The sequence below is a fragment of the Hipposideros armiger genome, unplaced genomic scaffold (genome assembly GCF_001890085.2).
Source record: "Hipposideros armiger isolate ML-2016 unplaced genomic scaffold, ASM189008v1 scaffold_128, whole genome shotgun sequence".
Classification (NCBI taxonomy): Eukaryota; Metazoa; Chordata; class Mammalia; order Chiroptera; family Hipposideridae; genus Hipposideros; species Hipposideros armiger.
The window spans coordinates 1,587,568-1,610,561 of NW_017731478.1; the positions used below are offsets into that span (position 1 = coordinate 1,587,568).

Below are 22,994 nucleotides of genomic sequence, written 5' to 3' on the forward strand. Positions count from 1 at the left end.
AAAAAAAAAAAAAGTAGTTTATAATAATAACCGACATCCATTGAGCACTTACTGTGTGCCAGACACTGTTGTAAAGCACTTCACAACAGTTGTAGGAAGTCGAATCTATCCTTATCCCCATTTTACAGCTGGGAAAACAGCCCAGATTAGAGGCATAATTTACTTGCCTACCATAACAGCTTGCGAAGTATGTTGCTCAAGATTTGAGCACTTGTGGTCCGGTCTAGAACCCACCCTTTTGCACACTATGCTGTCACTCATTGTTTTTCAAATTTGCATGTGCATCAGAATTACCTGGAGGGCTTGTTAAAATAGATTACTGGGGCCCACCCCCAAAGTTTCTGATTCAGCAGGGTCAAGAATTTGCATTTCTAAAAAGTTCCCAGATGATGCTGAAGCTACTGGTCTGGGGAGCACACTTCTTCAACTTCTGCTGTGACTCATAATTGTTTTCATAATTTCCCAATGGAGAGAGAAGGGTCATGATTACCTGCCAACAGATTGTGGGATTGTACAAGGGATCTAAGAGTTAATGATCTAAGGTCATTAACACTTCATAATAATAGCCAACACCCACTGAATTTTATGATGTGCTAGACGCTGGACTGGGCACTTTCCATGCATTATCTCATCTAATCCTCACACCAATCTTGGGGAATACTTTTGTTTTTCCCAGTTTACACTGAGGAAGTGGGGATTTGAAGAGATTGGGGAGCTTGGTCCAATTTATGTACCAGCAAGCAGTAGCTGTGAGGTTCAAGTCAAGACTACTTGAACTCCACAGCCCTGTTTACTATGACGCTATGGACTCCGCACATAGTAAATGCTCAGTAAATAAATAGTTAAATAAATGAACAAATGAATCTACTTTTTTTATATCAAAAGCGTAGCTACTCAATGGAAGACCTTTTGACATTTTAAAAGCGTGATTTGCTAGGTTATAAAGCAGGGAGGAAGACGATATGGTGCTTTACAGGGAAAATTATTGGAGAAATTTCAAGGCAGAAGGAATTTTTTACAAACACAGTGGTGCAGAAGAGATTCCTGCCAGCAGTGGTGGCTGGGGATGCTGAAGGTAAAAAAAAAAAAAAAAAAGAACTCGGCAACATTAAATTCTTTCTGACAGCATTGCTCTGGGAAGGCTACTTCCACTTGCCAGCACTGAAACAGAATTCACATATCATAAAATTAACCCATGTGAAGTGTACAGTTCGGTGCTTTTTAGTATATTCACAGAGTTGTGCAACCATCACCTCAATCTGATTTTAGAACATTTTCATCGCCCCGAAAAGACATCCTGTCCACATTAGCAGTCACTCACCATCCGTCCTCCCCCAGCTCTAGACAACAGCTAATCTACTTCTGTCTCTACAGAATAGATTTGCTGTTCTGCACAGTTCACGTAAATGGAATCATACAATGTGTGGCCTTTTGTGACTGGCTTTTTTCACTTAGCAGAATGTTTTCAATGTTCATCCACATTGTAGCGTGTGTGAGTGCTTCATTCCTTATCCTCCCCGGCCCCCCAGCACTTCATTGAGGTATAATTTACCTAAAGGAAATGCACAAATATTAAGTGTACAGATCCACGACTTTGTACATGTGCATGTACTCAAGTGACCTCCACTGAGAACAAGATATAGCACATTTTTATCACTCCTGGGAATTTCCTTAGGTATTTTTTTAAAAATGTTGGTAAAGTACACATAACATGAAATCTATCTTAACCATTTTTAAGTGTGCAGTTCAGTAGTGTGAAGTATAGACACATTATTGGGCAACGAATCTCCAGAACTTTCCATCTTGCAAAACTGAAACTCTGTATTCATTAAGTGATTTCCCAGGCCCCCTTCTCCCAGCCCCTGGCAACCATCTCTACTTTTCTGTTTCTGTGAGTTTGGAGTCTAGATACCTTATGCAAGTGAAATCATATATGATTTATCTTTTTGTGACTGCCTTATTTCACGTAGCTTAATGTTCTCAAGGTTCATCCATGTTGTAGCCTGTGTCAGAATTTTCCTTTTTAAGGCTGTATTAATATTACATTATATGTATCATACCACATTTTGTTTATCCAATCATGCGTGGATGGACATTTGGGTTACTTCCGCCTTTTGGCTTGTGTGAATAGTGCTGCTATGAACATGGGTCTGCAAATATCTCTTTGAGACCTTCTTTTGGGTATGTACTCAGAAGTGGAATTGCTGGATCATATGGTAATTCTATTTTTAAGTTTTTGAGGAACCTCCATACTGTTTTCCGTAATGGCTGCAGCATTTTACATTCCCGCCATCAGCAGTGCACAAGGGTTCCAGCTTTTCCACATCCTTGCCAACACTTGTTATTTTTGTTTTGTTTTGTTTTGTTTAATAGAGACCATCCTAATCGGTGTGAGGAGATATCTCATTGTTTTAATTTGCATTCCCCTAATGATTAGTGATGTTAAAAGGCATCTTTTCCTGTGCTTATTGGCACTTGTATATCTCTTTGGGAGAAATGTCTATTTAAGTCCTTGGCCATTATTTTTTAATAGCAGCTTTATTGAAATATAATTCACATACCATGTAATTCACCCACTTAAAGTGTACAATTCAAAGATGTTTTTTGTATATTCACAGAGTTATCACCATAATCAACTTCAGAACATTTTCATCACCCCAAAAAGAAAGCCCATACCCTCTGGCTGGCACACCCCAGCCTTATGCTTCTGGTATGTCTTTTAGCCTTAGGCAACCATTAGTCTACTTTCTGTCTCTATGGATTTGCCTATCTCTGGATATTCTGGACATTTTGTAGAAATAGAGTCATACAGTATGAGGTCTTCTGTGACTGGCTTCATTGCCTTGGCACCACTTCACCATGAGAGCTGTGACAACATGTGAGAAATACTGTCTATGAGGGCAGTTCATTAAAGACTGTGTGTGAAAGGTATTTATTGGGGGCTGGTCATGCAGAGACCCTCTGCCTAGCACATTCCAAAATTCCAGACTCCCAGGAGAAAAGCCAACATTCACTATAAACCCTGGTGCTTGCACAAACCATTAAGGCATAGTTGGGGTGGTGGTCACCCTCCCCAAATCAAGTTCCCAGAACCTAGCCAGGGACCAGCCTTGCAGGCAGGGTTTTCAAATGGCAGCATTCTCAGGCCCGCTGCTGTTAATTCTTTCCTGCACAGATTTTCACAGGGACTGTGCTGATTCTGTCAATTAATTGGAGATGTTAGATGGAGGATATTGCCATCTTAACAACACTAAGTATTACAATTGATGAACATGGGATGTCTTTGCATTGATTTAGGTCTTTCATTCCTCTCAGTGGTGTTTTATAGTTTCCAGGGTACAAGTCTTCTACTGATTTTGTTAAATCTATTTCTGAGTATTTTATTCCTTTTGATGACATTCTAAGTGGAATTGTTTTCTTAATTTCATTTTGAGATTATTCCTTGCAAGTGTGTATTGCAATTGGTTTTTGTGGATTGATCTTGTGCCCTGCAATCTCAAGCTTGTTTATTAGCTCTAATAATTTTTTTGTGTGGATTGTTTAGCCTGTTACTGTGATGGATTACATAGACTGCTTTTTTTGAACCAGACTTGCATCCCTAGAATAAAACCCCAGTTGGTCAAGGTGTGTAATTTAACTCATGTTCTGCTAAATTCTATTTATTAATGTCTTGCTAAGGAGTTTCCATCTATTTTTACTTTGCCCGTTTTTTAAATCAGGTTATTTTTATTCTTATTTTGTTGTTACTGCATCGTAGGAGTTCTTTATATATTGTAGATATTAACCCCTTAACAGATAAGATTTGCAAACATTTTCTCTCATTCTGTAGGTTGCCTTTTCACTCTGTTAATTGTAGTTTTTGATGTACAAGTTTTAAATTTTGATGTAGTTTATCTATTTTTTCTTTATCTATTTTCTTTTGTTGCCCAGCTTTTGAAGAGCTCATTGTCAAATCCAATGACACAAAGCTTTCTTCTAAGACTTTTAAGAGTTTAGACTTAAGAATTCTAAGGTTGAGGTCTTTGATCCATTTTGAGTTAGTTTTTGTGTTACTATACGGTATAAAGATCCAACTTCGTGCTTGTGCATGTGGGTATCCAATTTTCCCAACACCATTGGTTGAAAAGACTGTCCATTCCCCAATAAATGACCTTGACACCCCATCATTTGACCCTATAGGTGAGATTTTATTTCTGCACTGTCTATCCTATTCCTTCATTGCTTTTACCACTGAATGCTATCCCATTGTATGATATACCGTATTTTATTTAGGGCAAGCCTAATAATTTTCCTTCGTCTTTAATCTCTAGGTGTTGTGACGTCTGTGATTTATGGATGACTGAGCCCCTGCCCTGGAGTGTCCCTTTGATCATTAGAACATTGTACCCTCTGAAAATAGGGTCTGTTTTGTTTGTTTGCTTTGCTTTTCGTTTGTTTGTTGTATCCTTGTCCATTCTCCCTTGTGATTTTGAACTTCAGTGTGGAGAAAACCAGGTCCGCCTACCATGGAGACAGCTGGCAATATATTCCTGGGAAGGACAGGCTCCGTCGCTGAGTTTTCTGCCTATGACTATTACAAACCTCTAATCAAACCTGAAGTAATTGGCTTTGTAATCCACATTGCAAATATTCTCAGCAATACCCTGCATATCTGCAGAAGGCTTTCTTATTTTCAAAATAGACTGATTTTTTGTCTTATTACTCCTCCCACCCCAACCCCTGTGCGAAGTGTCTCACACACAAACTTCACTTTTGCTGGAGGAAAGGAGAATACCAGCTAACATTTTTTGAGTGCTTCTTAAGTGCTTTTTGTCACGCGCATTATCTCATGATCTCCTCTAATAGCTCCTTCGCACGCAGCAACCCTCCCACGTCAGTACTGTTATTTACAGAGGGGGAAACTGAGGCTCCGAGGAGTTAAGTAACTTGGCCAAGGTCACAGCGCCGTTAAGTTTAGGAGCCCAGGAATGAGCAAAGTGCATATAGCCCAGGGACTGTCCATTTTACTGAGGGTCAGATGCCTCAGGGTCCTGGCGACAAATTGGCCTGGGAGCTCCGCACATCTCCCTCCACATATCTTCCTCCACGTACAACGCACAGTCTGAGGCTGGAAAGCTCGCGCGCAGAAAGGAAAAAGTTGTGTGCTTTTCACCGGCTTTCTCTGGCTCGCGTGGGACATTCCGCCCCCGTCTCCATGGAAACCGGCGTGGGTCGCAGCCGTCGTCAAGGGCGGGGCTCGCGGCCGCAGCTCCTCCCCCGGTTTGCAAAAGCTCCCAGGGGGGAGCGGAGCAGTCACTGTCACCCCGTAACCTCTCTATTCCTCTTCTCGACTGCCCTCCCTTTCCGTTGTTCTTTTGTGCCCCAGACCACATCCTGGAGGCCGCTCTTCTGCACCGTCCTCGGCTGGGACTGCGCGCCCGGCGTCCCGGCTGGAGAGCCGCCTCGCGCGGCCTCCCTCTCCCCGCGGGCCCACCCCTCCGCTGCGCCGATTGGCCGCTCCTGGGCCATCCCCGCGCCGTGCAGGATCCTCTGCCCAGCGGAAAGTTTTCCGTGTCGGAAGGAAGTTGGACCTTTGGAGACTCCGAGGCAGCAGCTTCTGAGGCTGCAGGGGTCCGGGCGGCCATGGAAGAGCCCCCTTTGCGAGAGGACGAAGAGGAGGAGGAAGAAGAAGAGGGGGAGGACGGTGACGAGGCTGGGCCCGAGGGGGCTCTGAGGAAGAGCCCCTTCCAGCTGACCGTGGAGGACGTGTATGACATCTCCTACGTGGTGGGCCGCGAGCTGATGGCCCTGGGCAGCGACCCGCGGGTGACGCAGCTGCAGTTCAAAATCGTCCGCGTCCTGGAGATGCTGGAGACGCTGGTGAATGAGGGCAACCTCGCGGTGGAGGAGCTGAGAATGGAGCGGGACAACCTCAGGAAGGAGGTGGAGAGGCTGCGGGGAGAGGGCTCGGCGCCCACCCGAGAGGTGAGTGCGGGACGAGGGGGCTCGTCCTGGAGCAGCCGCTGGAGATGCTCGGGGGAGCGCCCACTGGGAGGGAGGCCCCTTTCCTCTCCCCAACATCCAAGCCTCTCGAAACAAATCACTGCAAGAATCCAGTTCTCAGATCGGAAGCATTAGGACAGTTAACATTTATTGAGCATTTACTAGGTGCTGGGCCACGTGCTGAATATGTTCTAAATCTGTGGCTGCCAGCGCTTTTGACCATGACCTCGAGCCATGCTTCTGAAGCTTTACTATGCATCACAATCACATGGAATGTTTGTTAAAACACAGATTCCCTGGCCTCGACCCCAGAGCTTCTGGTTCAGTAGTTCTGGACTGGGACCTGAGAATGTGCTTCTAACAAGTTTCCAGGTGAGGCATCACACTTTGAGAATCTTTGACCTAGGTTAGGAAATAAAACTTAACGAAAGAGGAATTAGTGTTTCTGACCACAAAAAGACAGCGTGCAAGAGTAATCAGAGCAGCTGTGTCCATAATTGCTTCAAACTGGAAACAGTCCACATGCAAGAGAGGAATGGATGGATTTTTAAATTTGTGGTATTCAGTGGGATACTACACAGCTGTGAAAAAGAACACAACTGCGTGTACGACGCTCACAGGTGTCACACTGAGAGACAGAAGGCAGGCACCAAAGAGCCTACCTACTGTGTGTGAAATTCAAGAACAGGCAAAATAATCTTTACTTACAGAAGACAAATTGATGGAACCCCAGGAAGGGGATAGTGGGAGGGAGCAGGAGGGAAATTTATAGTTGCTACATGGAGATATAGATAGATAGATAGATAGATAGATAGATAGATATAGATACATAGATATATATATATGGTAAAAAGCACCAAGTTGTAAACTCCAAATTAGCACATTAGTGTATGTATGTTGTATCTCCATTTTACAAAATTACATTTCAAGAAACAATGTACTGCAACTCGCACTCTTACTAAATATAATGCACAGACATACTGTCCTGTTCTATTTTTATGAGTTTTTAAATTCTTGTTGCAACTCACTAAACTACTATCATGACTCAGTAGTAGGTCTCCAGCCACAGTTAAAAGAAATAATCTGTCCTGAGTGGACTCTCTCATGTAATCTTCACACTATATTATACCCATTTGACTGAAATGGAAGCATAGAACAGTTAGGTAATTTACCTAAGGACTTAAAGCAAGTAAAAAGTGGAGGCAGGATTTGAGCTCACACGTGCTAGTCTTAACCACACCACAACAAAATAGACCTTTGACTTCTCTTGTTATTCTAACATTTGAAGAGTGACTGCACTGTGCTGGGCTCTGGGGCTATGGAAGTAAGTCAGACAAGGTCCCTGCCTTCTTTGAACTCACTCTAGCTGGGGAGATAAGACACACAGACATCCAGAACTCGAATACAAGATTACAAACTGAGGCGTACACCATGAAAGCCCAGCAGGAACGGGGCGCCGAAATTCACAGGGAAGACTCAAGGTTTCTGGTAGCTTCCTTGGTACACTTGTATCTCACCTCCTGATTAGTCATGGTGACAAGTGTATTTGTCGTTAAGGTTCTCCTTTTGTAGTCATCCTATGAGATGGTTGAATGTCTTGATGAGTAAGGAGCCTGGCTTTAGAGACTCAAGGGCAGTTAAATGACTTGCCCAGGATCCCTCAGCCTACATCCTGTGCTCTTTTCCTGTCACCTCCAGGCACAAGGATATGGAGGAAGCCCACCGTGGACCGTGAACAGTGTGGTGTGCACAGGGGCCGGTGATTTCCTGTGTGGGGCACAGTGGGCAGGCTTCACCAGCCAGTACATGAGATGCCACCTTTGCCCCCCAAACTGCAGTCTTAAGTATGGGGATGGGGAAAAGACAGAGAATGAGAAGTCAGAGCGAGTGCCACTACAGTTCATAAAAACATGCCTCTTTTTCTTTTTTTAATTGTTATTTTTAATTGTGATAAGGTACACATAAAATTTACCACCTTAACCACTTTTGTCCCATCTTAACCATTTTTAAGTTCAGTGGCATCACGTACATTCACATGGTTGTGCAACCGTCACCACCTTCCTCTCCAAAACTCTCTTCATCTTGCAAAACTGAAGCTCTTTCCCATGAAGCAACCACCCCTCACTGCTCCCTTCCCCCCAGCCTTTGGTAACTACTGGTCTAATTTCTATCTCTATGAATGTGTCTATTTTAGGTACTTCCTATAAGTAGAGTCGTGTAATATTTTACCTTTTGTGAGTGGCTTCTTTCACTTGGCATAATGTTCTCAAGGTTCAGCAATGTGGTAGCATATGTTAGAATGTCCTTACTATTAAAGGCTTAATACTCCATGGTATGACTAAACTACATTTTGTTTATCCATCATTTGTTGATGGACGCTTGGGTTGCTTCCTCCTTTTGGCTGGTGTGAATAATGCTGCTATGAAATGTATGTATAAAAATCTCTTCAAGTCCCTGCTTTCGATGCTTTTGGGTATATACTCAGAATCGGAATTGCTGGATCATATAATGATTTTATTTTTAATTTTTTAAGGGTCTGCCATACAGTTTTCCATAGTGACTGCACCATTTTATGTTCCCACCAGCAGTGCACAAGAATTCCAGTTTTTTCACATCCTTGCCAACGCTTGTTATTTTTTTTTTTAATAGTGACCATCCTAATGGGTGTGACGTAGTTCTTTCTTTTTTTAAAACTTTAAGTTCAAATTTTAAAACATACAAAAGTGGGCCGGCCGAGTGGCTCAGTTGGTTAAGAGCTTGCTCAAGAGTGCGAGCTCTGAGCAACAGGGTTGCCGGTTCGATTCCCGGCCCAAGCTGAGCTGCTGCTAAGCTGCCAACAGGTGGCAGGATGGCTCAGCTAAAAAATAAAAAATAAATAAAAAAGGTACGAAAGTATTTGCCTTGAAAAAACTCCCTCTGCATCTCTGTCTACATTTTCCCTCCCTGGAAAAAATTTAAATGCTCAGTTTCTTGTGTATCCTTTCAGAAATACTTTATGCAGACACAAGCAGATGTGAATGTATTTTTCCATTTCTTTACACAAATGGTATTATAATATATACTCTGCCTCTCGCTTATTTTCACTTAACATAGCATGAAAGTTGTACTAAGTCGGAATATAAACAGCTTCCTCATCTTTTAATGGCTTTTCAAAACTTCTGTTGTAGAATATTATCAATTGATCAACCTGAGGGTTCTTGAGTTTTCAGGACCCTCCCCACCCCATCAAGGGGATCATGATTCTAATCCAAGAGGTCCATGAACTTGCATGGGAAGAAATTATATTTTTATTTTCACTGACCTCTAACTGAAATGCATCACTTCCTCAATTATGACTATAAACAGCAAACCACAGTGATATGAGCAGTACCTGTGATACTCACCCATGGAAATCACAGATATTTTCATGTCCCATTGCAATGTACTGCAGTACACATGTCAAAACTTTGTTTTGCTTCAGCATTTTATTACACCTATGTTACTTAATAAAGAAGAAGGTGTATTAATCATAAATTTGTTTTTAGAAGATTTTGATGAGCAGATGCCATCTAAGTTGGTTTCCTTGTAATCCTGTGCCTTTAATTTTATACATTTAAAAACATTGTTCTACAAATAGACTTAGAGGGTATTATGCTAAGTGACGTAAGTCAGAGAAAGGCAAATACTATATGATCTCACTTATGTGTGGAATCTAAAGAACAAAATAAACAAACAAAACAGACTCATAGATACAGAGAACCAACTGATGGTTGCCAGATGGGAGGGGTTTGGGGGGCTGGGTGAAAAAGGGGAAGGGATTAAGAAGTACACTTTAGCAGTTACAAAAGAGTCATGGGGATGTGAGCTATAGCATAGGGAATATAGTCAGGAATATAGTCAGTAATATTGTAATAAATATGGATGGTGCCAGGTGGGCACTAGACTTACCGAGGGAATCGCTTTGTCATTTATATAAATGTCTAACCACTATACTGTACACCTGAAATGAATGTAATATTGAATGTCAACTGTAATTGAAAAAAAAACACAACATTGTTCTGAGAAGGCATCTACGTGGGCTTTACCAGGTTGCCAGAAGGGTCCATGGCACAAAAGAAAGTTAAGAATCACTGCTTTAACTAGTCTCCAATCAAAAGATGTTTATTTTTCAATCATTTGCTTTTAGCCCATGCGACAATGAATAACGCTGACACATGCCATTTCGCCCCTGAGGGCAAATATCTCCAGGAAATGGACTCACTGGGTGCAAGGAAAGGTGCATTTGAAATTTTAGTAAGTTTTGCCAAATTGCACTCCCAAGAGTTTAAGGAGCTCGACCCCCTCAGCAGTAAGTGCCCTTTTCCCCACAGCCCTTACTTACATCACCGTGTTTTCAGGCTGATAGGAGGAACAGTGTCACTGCCGCATTTCTCATTATGGTGTGCCTTACTCTATTACCTGTAGAATATTCTAGAGTGTCATCATGCCTTAGTTTATTTAACTAGGCTTCTATTAATAGACACTTAGGTTGTTTTTTGTTTTTGTTTTTTTTCGCTGAGCCATCCTGCCACCTGTTGGCAGCTCAACGGCAGCTTAGCTTGGGCCAAGAATCGAACCGGTGACCCTGTTTCTCAGAGCTCACACTCTTGAGCGAGCTCTTAACCAGCTAGCCACTTGGCCAGCACAACACTTAGGTTGTTTTTATTTTTTTTTTATTATTTTTTTTAAGCTGAGCCATCCTACCACCTGTTGGCAGCTCAGCGGCTGCTCAGCTCAGGCCGGACTTCGAACCACTATTGCTCGGAGCTCAAACTCTTGAGCAATTGTTAACCAACTGAGTCACTCGGCCGGCCCTCACTTAGGTTGTTTTTAAACGTTTATTTTAACTTTAGTTTGAACAAATTTCAAACCTATGGGAGGACTGCAAGATACCTGTATACCTCTCACCTTGATTCAGGTGTTGTATTCAGTGAATATAACACACATACACACATACACACACACACACACACACACACACACACATACATATATGTATGCATGCATGCAAAAATAATATTTGTGTATATTATTTGTTCGCTCAGACATTTTTGCTCAGCCATTTCAGCAGACATAAGTTAGTTGCAGAATTAATAAAAGATTAGGATCATTTACCCTAAATACTTCAGTGCGTATCTCCAAAGACACATTAGTATATAACCATAATAAATGCTCAAATTCAGGGGGGAAAGTTGATAGACTACTAGGATCCAATATACCATCCATATTTAAAACTCACAATAAAGTCCAGCATTTTCTTCCCTGATGCAGGATCCAATCAGGGTCCTATGACACATCTCTCAAAGTCACTTTAATCTGGAACCGTTCCTCTGCTTTTTCTTGTCTTTTATGACCTTGACATTTTTGAAGATTATACAGCAGATGGTTTGTAGAATGTCCTTCCTTTTGGGTTTGTTCTGATGCTTCTTCGTGATTAGATTCAAGTCATACATTTTGGCAGGAATACCTCTGAAGTGATGCCGGGACCTTGTCAGGCATCATGTCAGGAGGCACCTAATGTCAGTTTGTCGTTATCGGTGATGGTGACTTCGATCACCTGGTTCAGGTGGTGTCTGCAAGGTTTCTGCATGGTGTAAAGATGCCTGTATTCCCTCTGTAATTAATCAGTAGCCTGTGGGAAAATACTTGGTGTGGGATATCCTGTTCCCTAACAAACTTTCACCCAAAGGTTTTAGATCCATTCGTTAGTCTTGTCCAGATCAATGACTAGGATGGTTGCAAAAGGATGATTTTTCAACTCTCTCATCTTCTACACTTATTAGTTGGCATTCTGCCATAAAGTACAGATCCCCCTCCCCCTGTATTAGTCAGAGTTTTCCAGAGAAACAATGAATAGGATAGAGATAGCTAGAGATAGAGATATAAGAGGAGATTTATTGTGGGAATTGGCTCATGCACTTATGGATGCTGAGACATCCCACAATATGCCATCTGCAAGCTGGAGAGCCAAAAAAGCCAGTGGTATAATTTAGTCTGAACCAGAAGGCCTGAGAATCGAGGGGCTGATGGTGTATGCCCTAGTCTGAATCCAAAAAGCCCAAGAGTCCAAGAACCTGGAGCCTCTGGGAGAGAGAGAGTGAATTCACCTTTCTCTACCTTTCTGTTTTGCTTGGGCTCTCAGTTGATTGGGTGATGCCCACCCACCCTGGTGAGGGCTATCTGCCTTACTCAGTTTACCAATTCAAGTGTTAACCTCTTCCAGAAACACCTTCACAGACACACCCAGAAATACTGTTGAACCAGCTCTCTGGGCATCCCTCAGCCCATTCAAGTTGACACATAAAATCAACCATCACATTCCCATTAATTAATTAACTTAAAATCTTAAGTATGGATCCCTGCATTCTCTTTTATTTGATATGTTGTTATCTATTCCTGTTGTTATTCATTTTGAAAAGCAGATAGATTGTTTTCAGTTTGGCCACTAGGAGCTCCTCAAACTGTGTCATTTTGGTATGTCTCCATCCCTAACACAACGAAATAGTCCAGGCTTGTCTGGTACTTTCCCTGTTCCAGCCCTGGAGTCAGCCGTGTTCCCAGGAGCCCTGGTTCTTTTCTTGGAAAATGGCAGTACTCAGAACTTTTGCTTCTTGACCGTCAACCGAACGTCTTCCAACAGGCAGCGTCTCGTCCCCTCACGTCCCTGGGAGTAACAAAACAAGAGAACTTTCCTTTCCGGGGTTGGATAGTCCATCCTCGTGATGGGAACTGGAAGTGATGCCTTTTCTTACAGGTAAACCTGGGACCAGACAAGATGGTGGTGGACCTGACGGATCCCAACCGACCACGCTTCACTCTGCAGGAGCTGAGGGATGTGCTCCAGGAGCGTAACAAACTCAAGTCCCAGCTGCTGGTGGTACAGGAAGAGTTGCAGTGTTACAAGAGGTAGGTGGGTTGCCATGGGCTACCATATGTAGTCACCAGCCAGCTTGAGCGGCCAGCAGCCGCTGTCCGTCCAGAAGCCGGCGACTGATCTGTCTCGCCCGGGAAGAGCGCAGTGATGGTGCCAGCTTGGGCCAGTGAAGCAACATCCTCCACAACTAGGCTGAAGGACAAAACGACAGCAACTTGTCTGTTCCCCTTCCCCCAATTCCCCAATAAAAATCTTAAAAAAAAAAAAAAACAAGGATGAAGTGCTGAGGGGATGGGGATGGGGCCTGTTTCAGAGTGGGTGGTCAGGAACCACCCCTCTGAGGTGAATGACAAGAAGCAACCAACCGTGGAAAGATTTGCTAGGGCCCAAGTGGAGCAAGAAGTTCAGAGACCCCGAGGTGGGAACCAGCTGGGCCTGTAGCAGACGCCCAGCATAGTAGAACCTGAAACACAGGTAGAGGACGGTCAGGAAGACCCTGGAGAGCATGCCTTGTTGGCTACAGCAAGGAGCGCTGATGTTTGCAAGTGTTATGAGAAGTCATTGGGAAGTTTTAATCAAGGGAATGGCAAGATCTGATGTACTGTTTTAAACCATCCGTGTGGTGATTCTGATAACTGAACTACTTGGCTATGTCAGAGATCCTTGTTTGGAAATACACAACGAAATACTTAGGAGTGAGGGGGTCACATGTCTCCAATTTACACTCAAGTGGTTCAGAAAGGCGATAGATGCCTGGATGGATGGGTGGATAGATGGATGGATGGATAGATAAACAATGGGGAGATCTGGGTAAAACGTATTTGGGAAGTGTTTGTACCGATCTTTGAAATTATATAAAAATTAAAAGTTATGAAAGATCACAAAATATGTGTAGAGTAGGGGCTGTAGTACCAGGAAGAGAGGAAATAAGGAAGCTGTTGATACATCAGGTTGGGACCTTGCTGTATCCATCCGCCCCGCTGTTTCCCCAAATGGTGTCTTTCATGTAGGTATTTCTTGAAAAGGGGGCTCTGTGGTCGAATCATTCTGGGAAACCCTGTTAAAGCAAATTTCTTCAGAGGCAGAAGAAGGAAAGACCCAGAGAATAAAAACACAGCGCCAGCTATTTTTTTCTCAACGCTTGCCACGTGCCAGGCCCTCTGCTAAGTGTATCCCAAGCATCGTTTCAATTAGTGTCCACAGCAAGCCTCTGAGTTAAGGTGAAGTGACCCCCAAGATGATTTACGGTTCAGACTGGTCACGTCCCTGCCTAAAGTCCACTGCTGGTGGTGGCTGCGGTGACATGTGCCCTCAGAAAAGGCTGCCATCAGAGCCTGTGCTTCCCTTTATCATGCCACATTTGGACTGAATGCTTGGAAGTGAGGACCTGTCCCAATTCAAAACAAAGCCCAAGTGATAATATTCTTTCAGACTTCCAATGGCGCCTCATTAAGAGAGCAGCTACAGCAAAGACGCTCTAGGAAGGCAAATCCAAAAAGGCTGAGTGCTGCCAACAGGAATTTAATTGCCTCCCTTCTGCTGAGGTTGGAAGCCTGTTAATGGACAGACCTGTCTTCATCTCACTTAATCAGTACTGCAGACACAGGTAGTTAAAAACAGGAACTGCTAAATTGCTGATGCCGCGAGCAGCTTGTTAGTGAATAAAAGCAGCACACTTTATTTGCAGTTTTGAATTCCCAGAGAACAACAGATGTGCACTTCCCATCTGGTGCAGGCCGGGTAGACAGACAGCAGGATTCTGTTTAGCCTCTCGTGTTCCGTATTCTGCAGAAACCCGCATGGCAGCCGAGGTGTTCTCTTAGCAACGGCATCAGTGTGGAGGCCGCAGCTCAGACTCACAGTCGTTTTAAACTGAAGGCAGACACAGTAGGCTGTTCCCCCAAACAGCCACAACGGTCCTTCCCATCGTGCATGCCTTTTGCAATGAGACTTTTCCACGCCTCTCTTCAAGAAGTAGAGTCTTTTTTCCCTCTCCTTGAATCTCAGCAGCCCTGTGACTTGCCTTGACCAATGGAATGTGGTCAAAGTGGTGCTGTTTGGCATCCTGGTGTAGGGCTCTCAGAGGCCTTGGGGCTTCTGTCTGTGTGCTCTTGGAACTCTGCCTTGAGACCACCATACTGCGAGGAAGCTCCAGATAGTCACGTGAAAGGCCATGGAAAGAAGGTCGAGGTGCTCCCGCTGGCAGCCCCAGCTGTGCCCAGCCCCCAGCTGACCCAGCAGTGCTTATAGCCGCCTGAGAACCAGCAGGAGAACCAGCCTGCCAACCGTAAGAAACAGAGCCGTCATGAAGAATCACAAATCATCGTGGTTTTACATCGTTGAGTTTTAGGGAGTTATGTAACGATAGTTAATGAAAAGGAATTTTTGGATGATGCATTTTATGAAACAGTATTATTATAATAAAAATAGAAGTAGTATTAAGTAATAAGAGCCCCCTCTTTGCAAAGGAGAGAGAAGGCTGAATTGGGCTCTCTGACACACATTCCTAAAGGGGCGTGTCGGTCAGCTCGGGCTGCCATAACAAAATACCATAGACGGGGTGGCTTAAACAATGGTAACTTGTTTTTTTACAGTTCTGGAGGCTGTGAGTCCAAGGTCAAGGTGTCAGCATGGTTGGTTCTGACTCCTCCTGGCTTATAGACAGCCTCCCTCTGGCTGTGTCCTCACATGATGGGGAGAGAAAGAGAGCAGGCCCTCTGGTGTTTCTTCTTAGAAGGGCGCTGATCCCATCACGAGGGCCCCACCCTTGTCACCTCATCTAATCCTAATTGCCCCCCAGAGGCCCCATCTCCAAACACCATCACAGCTGGGGTTAGGGCTTCAACATATGCATTCTGGGAGGACACGTTTCAGTCCATAGCAAGGAGGAAACACCGCAGGTATACATCTACCAGTAAGCGCTTAATACCTAAGTGGGTCTACATAGCTTACTGGGTCATGCATTGAAATGCTTCATTGTGGTCAGGCTCCTTTTGGTTGCAAGTGACAGAAATCCCATTCAAACCAGTTTAAGCACAAAAGGGAATACACTGGCCCACTGGAATTGCTCTCTGAAATAAAGTAAAAACTGTAGCTGAGGCCTTACAGTTGGCACCAGGGACCTGGTTCCCCATTCTTTCCTCTCTGCTTCTCTTTGTTTGTTGTCCTCATGATCTTGTATTACAGACAGTCCATCTCTGAATCTTAGGAAATATAGCTGCTGGCAGGCCCAGTTGAGCAAGTGAGAGAACTACCGCCTTCTTCCAACTTCTGTACGTCAAGTCCCTGGAAATACTGGCCCTCTTTGCGTCACCTGACCTCAATACCTTGTCAGTCAGTATCAATTTAGCTCTTATCGCCATCTGACTCACCGTATCTATTTTTATTTTACTTATTTGTTTACTGTTTCCTTCCTCACTGGAATATAAATTGCATGAAAGAAGATATTTTGTTTGTTCATTGCGGTATCCACAGTACCCTGGCATAGTAGGTAGCCTAGTAAATGTTTGTTGAATGAATTAGTGCCATGTACTATTAACTCACTTAATCCCTCAGTCCTAGGAGGTAGGTACTCTTATTATGCTCGTTCTGCCAATTAAGAAATCAAGGCTTAAGTTGGAGAATTTATAGTGTCATATTCCTACAAAGTGGAGAAGCTTGAAGTACTCGCCAATGAGATTGGACAAGAGAAAGAAAGGTGTCAACATCCGAAATGCAGAGCAAAGGTGCTCACGATCTGACTAGAGTTTCACTGATAATAATATTAATGCAATGATAATTATTAAGATTCTTCCCTTTCCAGCTGTGCAGAGAAGAGGTCTGCAATACCAACAACCCATCTATTTGTTCCCCCACAGTGGCCTGATTCCACCAAGAGAAGGCCCAGCAGGAAGACGAGAAAAAGACGTTCTGGTCGCCAGGGCCAACAACGCCGGCGGCAACAAGGAGGAGAAGACCATCATAAGGAAGCTGTAAGTCACCCTGCTGTCCCCCCGTTGCCACTCAATAAGTGCTAAAGGAAGGAGTTGGGGTGGCAGGAGGCTGGCCAGCCACCCAGGACGGGGAGGTCCTGCTCTGCTGGTGGTGCTGCAGCTGATAGGAAAACCCAGTGCTGATATGTTCTATCCTCCAGGCAGTAGCCTAGGTACTTGCCAATAATATATTAATTCGTTGACTCGTCACCATGACCCTGTGAGGTCGGAACTGTTACGACCCCATTTCACAAGTGTCCACCAAGAGGTAACGTAATGTAGCCAGGGAAGGTCGCACAGACGGTAAATAGTGAAGTCAGGACTTGAACCCAAGGAAATCCAGAGTCTACACTCCACTGCCTCCCTGTGATATAACAATAACCAAAAAGACAATACGATGACAACCATAAGAAACACAGTAACAGTAATTATTGGCCTTTAAGGGGCTAATGCATCGCCTCTCTTTCCTCCAACTTTGTGTCCCAACGTTGGGACACGCGATCCAGCTTCCTCCGAATACTCCCCTCAAGTTCCCACGCCATCGTGAAGCCCTTGTGTCTTCGGGTGCCGCACAAACCACACGCACGGTGTGGGACACTTGTTTAAATTCAGATTCTTCAAAATCACGTCAGTGGTTCAAGGATGAGGCCTAGAAATCTGGATTTTTAATAAGTCCCCAAGGCTCTTCTGCCGCTGGGAACCCTGGGCCCGCACTCTGAGATGTGCCTTCTCAGGCACCCTTCCTCCACGCCCCCTGGAGCGAACAGCCTTGTCGCTCTGAGAATGTCCGGCCTGGTGACAGGTTGCCATCCCCTGGTCTCTTTGATGGAAACTGAGGAACAGCCTGGGTCAGGGGTTTCAAATTCGAAGGCCTTCTGGGGCCAGACACTTAATGTGGGTGAGTGATGGGGCGAGCAGAGGGGAGGGGGACACTTGCCCCTCAGTTCTTTCCGGCTGAGGGATGATAACATGCTGCCAGAGTTTCTGATTCTTGAGAAAAGCCAAGAAACCAGATTTGTTCATGGAGTTTGATTTCCAAATGCTGGCAGATTTTAAAAACGAAGACTGAACAAGCCAAATGAGCCACCTTTGCAGGCCTCACTGGGTCCTGGGCCGCCAGGCTGCCACCTCTGCTCTAGCTCCGTTCGTCCTACTTCTGAGGGAGAGCTGCTTGGCAGATGACTGAGGGGACCTCCTTTCTTCCATTTATTCGGTCATGGGTCAGTCAACAAACCCTCACTGCATCTGTGCTGTGTGCCAGGGAGCTGTGCTGGGCGCTTGGGACACACCAAGGACTCTGTTGGCCCCCATTTCACATGGAAATATTTTTGAGGGGGTCAGAAATTCTGGGTTACCCTCTTTGGCAGGTTTACGATGCCTTTGTTTCAAGAGAGGATAAAAAAATTTTTTTTTATCTTTTTTTAAATTTTTGGATCTTAGGAACAAGGTTAAGTTAGTGATTCTCAATTCATGGCACAATGACCTTCATGGTCAGCACAAGACCCCTTTCTTCTTGGTTTTTATTTATTCCTTTTTATCCCCACCCCATTCTTCTTCCAGCTCTCCTCCCCACCCCCAGCCATTCTAATACAGGATTCAGTATGTTCTAAAGTGTATGTTGTTTCATGTCGATGTATTTGTAATATGTAACAGATCTTTTGTTTAACACTTCGTTCTGTTTCCTAGTATTGTTTTTTTTTCTCCAAAACTAAGCACTCTTGTTTTTTTCTTATTAGCCACTCCTTTTTTATTTATTTTAGTAATATATTTTATTAACCCAATATATATATCCAAAATAGTATCACTTCACCAAGGGATCACTGCAAAGCATTATTAATGAGATATTTTACATTCTTTCTTTTTGATAATAGAAAGCCCTCAAAGTCTGATGTATATTTGGTACTGATGGCACATTTCAGCCATGTATGTGTCAACAGCTCAGAAGCCACACATAGCTAGCCGCCAGCCCAGTGGACGGCACGGGTTTAGCCAGTACATAATGACATCCTTTTGACTTTAAGAACTGAGTTCAAGTGATTTTTTTTTTTAGTTTTTCTTTTTAATTTTGATAAAATATAGATAACATAAAATTTACAATTTTAACTATTTTTAAGTGTCTAATTCAGCCGCATTGAGTACATTTACAATGTTGTGCAACCATCACCACTATTCATTTCCAGAACTTTTTCATCATCCCATCCTGAAATTCTGTGCTCATTAGACACTAACTCCCCATCTCCCTCCCCCAGCCCCTGGCACCCACCACTCTACTTTCTGTGTCTGTGAATCTGACTCCTCTAGGCACCTCACATAAATGGAATCATGCAGTGTTTGTCCATCTGTGACTGGCTTCGTTCACGTAGCCTAATGTCCTCCGGGTTCATCCATGTTGTAGCCTATGTCAGAATTTCCTTTTTATGGCTGAGTAATATTCCAGTGTGTGGATGGACCACATTTTGTTTATCCATTCATCTGTTGATGGACATCAAGCGGTTTTTAAATCTATCCATATAGCAGTGTAGACATCCAGCTTGCCGCTCCCACCCCAGCATAAGCCCCCTCTCGCTGCGATGGAACCCCCCACTGTAAACAGTGCTGTAGTGAACGTCTTCAGGCCTGCTCATGTCTTCCCATGGACCTGTGTGTGTGTGAATTTCCTGGGATATATACCCAGGAGTGAAATGGTGGGGTCCCGGGGTCTGCCGGCCAGGGTCCTGGCAAAAAATAAATGGCCTATTCAAAAGGAGTGACGGAAGAGATTTAAAGAAGGGCCATTTGACAGATGTGCAAGCAGAGTTAAGAGAACCCTCAAGGGATGGAGAAGCACCCAGGCGGTGGCGACCAAGGGCCGAGGGGAGGGGACCGTGAGGGGAAGAGGGAGAGCCAGAAAGTGGACGGGTAAGGACATGTATTAACAGGACAATTTCAAATAGCCATACGTGCTAAAAGGACCATTAAATAGGGTGCTGAGGGAACGGTTGATGGAAGCTGCTTTAGAGCTGAGGCAGCCTGGAAGGCTTCTATGAGGAGGCAGCATTCAAGCTGAGCCCTGAAGGACCTGAAGGATGCGCACTCCTGACAGAGGGAGCACAGAGTGGAAAGGCCTGAGGCTGGAGAGGCAGGAGGGGTTGAGTCGCTCACAGCCACCAAGTCGATCCCTGTGAGGACTTTGGGCTCCATTGTAAGCGCATTGGGAAGACCCTGGAGGGTCTGAGCTGGGGAGCCACAGGACTGTACTTACATGTGGAAGTTCACCCTGGCTGCTGTGCGGAGGATTGGGGGACAGTCAAAGCAGGGCCATTGGGAGTGTTTCTTCCCCAAGGAAGGGTCTCCTGAGGTAAGAACATGAAAGAGAGTCTCCACCCTGCACCAGGGGTGGATCTGGAGGGGTTTCCTTAGGACTTTCATTGGCTGAGTGTCCCATGGTAAACAAGGCTTCTGGAAGGCATACACTGTGGGTTTCTTTCTGCCTCTGCTAGGGGAGTTCTTTGAGTCACTTAAATGGGATTTGAGCTTGATATGGCAGAAATAAAATGTTTGTTCTGAGCACTAGCCAGCCTGCAGACTCATGTTTAAAGAACATGAGGCCACGATTTCCCGGTCAGATGAGCTTCTTTAGCGAATGAATGAATGAATGAACGAACGAATGAATGGCTTTCTGAAGGAGTCGGTCATGCTGGGAAGGGTTTTTATCTTTGTCCTGCAGACCATGGGAGGGCTTAAGCTGAGGAATGACTTCGTCAGCTCTGCATAGTGATGCGGGCATTCTGGCTGTTACAGGAGTGGATTATGGGGTGACAGGGAGGCTGCTATGGCTTGGATTTGGGGGTGGCAGTGGAGGAGATCAGAAGTGGTGAGACTACGGACCTATTTGGGGCACGGTGACTAAAATATAGCAGAGGAGGGGAGAGAGGAGTTGAGAACAACTCCCGGTTTCCTGGCTTGGACTGGGCGGGGTGATGTCACTTCCGGAGGTAGGGTGGGTGTGGGGGTGGGGAGTGTGTGCAGTTTCAGGGGAGGATAACTGAGCACTGATGCCTGTCTCCAAACACCAGTCAAGGGCTCACCCCCACCATTGCTGACAGAGCTGCTAGCCGCGCTCAGGGGGGTTGTCTTTGACAGGAAGAGCCCAGATCCCCTTCACTGACTGTTCAGACACCGGCCATCTTTGCCTCTTTCTCGTGGCTGGAAAGGGCGCTGAGGTTGTACTTGGTGATGAACCCCAGACATCACTCGTCCCTTTCAAAACTTTGCATATGAGGGGAAAAACACACTGGAAGTTTGGTTTCATGTCTCGGGATATCTCTGTATGTTTTATCTAAGAACTTACATGTTAATCTTTATTTTTGCAAAGATCTGTTTTATAATTTTAGGTGGCACTGAGAAGTTATTGCTTCCTCTATGATAAAACCAGCTAAAATACAAACTAAAATAAGGTGGCAGATTCCATGTGTCGGTGTAGCAGTGGTTAAACGGGCTCTGGGTCCACAACTTAACTGTGTGACGTCGGGCCTGTTACGGAACCTCAGAGACCCTCAGTTTGGTCATCAATAAAATAGGGATATTGGTTGTGCGCACCTCCTGAAGTTATGAGGGTGAAAGGCACTGACAGACGGGAAGCCCCTGAACAGTGCCTGTCTGTCCGTCCGTCCAGAGCCCTGAGTAAATGTTGGAGTCACTGGCCTGCAAGAGCTGCTAACATACTTAGCAGGGGCTCTCATTCTCCCTGTTCCCTCTAACCCCCCTTTCTCTCCACCCAGGTTCTCTTTCCGGTCAGGGAAGCAAACATAGATTGAAGGTGGCAGTTCTGACTCAAGAAGACCACCCACCGAGAAGACTTCCCAGATCATCTCAGTGCCGCCGCAGACACCCTGTACTTGCTCATTTGTTTCCCCTGAAAGCCAGCCCAGGAAGGAGGAAGTGAAGGTCTCTCACGATTGCCTTTTTCCCCTGGCTGCAGAACTGGACACCCCAAAGGCTTGGCTAGGGCAGGGGAAGTGGCTGAGAAATCAAGAAAGCAGAGGGACTGGGCGGAGAGCACAGCTGGGCCACTTCCTGCCCACTTCCGCCGCCCAGAGGGGCCACCAGGGTTCTGCTTCTCTGGTCCCGCAGATGACCTTGGTTTTTACTGGGTAGCAGCAATCACATAAGTCAGCCCAAGGGGAGAGAGGAGAAGAGGGTGCCGGGAAGTATGGTGTTGACATTCCAGCGGTAATTTCGCCGATATTTAGTGACTACCTGATTTTGCTAACATGACTTTCTTTACGTGATTTTATATTAAAGTAAAATGAATTTCATACTTTAAGTATTTTTGTTTTAAAAGATTTTATTGGGGAATTGGGGAAGGGGAACAGCCAAGTTGTTGTCCTTCATCTTAGTTGTGGAGGGTGCAGCTCAATTCCAAGTCCAGTCGCCATCCGGCCGCTGGTCAGCAGCTTGCGGCTGCTCAGATCAAGGTGCCGGGTTCAATCTTAGTTGCGGATGTAACGATACATGGTGACTGAATCCTCAGGACACCCTGCCAGGCAGGTGGGCAGAGACGGTTCCCATGTGATGGACAAGTTTCAGAGAAGTGGTTTGTCCAGGATTGAGATGGCTGACACGCTGAAAGCTGGGCAGAACCTGGATCTTTTGCCTGTAAACCAAGGACTGTATCCAGTCCCAAGCTGCCTCCAGTGCCTGGGGCTAAGGGAACGAACAGCCTATCAAGGGCGGACCCTGGGAATAGGAGGAGGGACTTCCAGCATGAGGCAGGTAGGTTGATGCCTACAGGAGAATCAAGTCTAGTGCGTCAGAAACTGACAATTACAGCAGCTCAAATGTTGGCTTCCTGTATGCCAGGCATCATTCAAAGGGTTCAACAGGCATTAACTTTATCGTCACAAGCACCCTATGACCCCCATTATACAAATGAAGGAACTGTCCCCTAGAAGGACAGTCACCGAAACAAACTGGTGTGTGCCCCTTTTGAAAAATAGAAATCCCAACCTCTTTTATACATCTGCCTTGTAAAAAAAAACAGACACACAGGTGGCCTTGCCTGGCAATAAATATTTAATTTGTTTCATTTTTATGATGACAAATAATTTTCAAGTTTCTTTTTTTTTTTTTTTAAATACAAAGCTAAACCACAAACAGGTACAATCAAG

The 22,994-nt window shown here is 44.8% G+C and overlaps 1 protein-coding gene across 1 annotated transcript in view; it reads left to right on the top strand.

Annotated features, from left to right (window-relative positions):
* RILPL2 (Rab interacting lysosomal protein like 2) overlaps positions 1-22,150 on the top strand; it is a 30,290-nt gene extending 8,140 nt beyond the window's left edge. Inside the window, exons 3-6 of the mRNA XM_019648927.1 lie at positions 5,366-5,964; positions 12,755-12,906; positions 16,732-16,845; positions 21,606-22,150. Of these exons, the coding sequence (XP_019504472.1) occupies positions 5,623-5,964; positions 12,755-12,906; positions 16,732-16,845; positions 21,606-21,636 (639 nt within the window). The 5' untranslated portion in view covers positions 5,366-5,622 and the 3' untranslated portion in view covers positions 21,637-22,150. The remainder of the gene's footprint in view (positions 1-5,365; positions 5,965-12,754; positions 12,907-16,731; positions 16,846-21,605) is intronic.
* Positions 22,151-22,994: the final 844 nt, after the last annotated feature.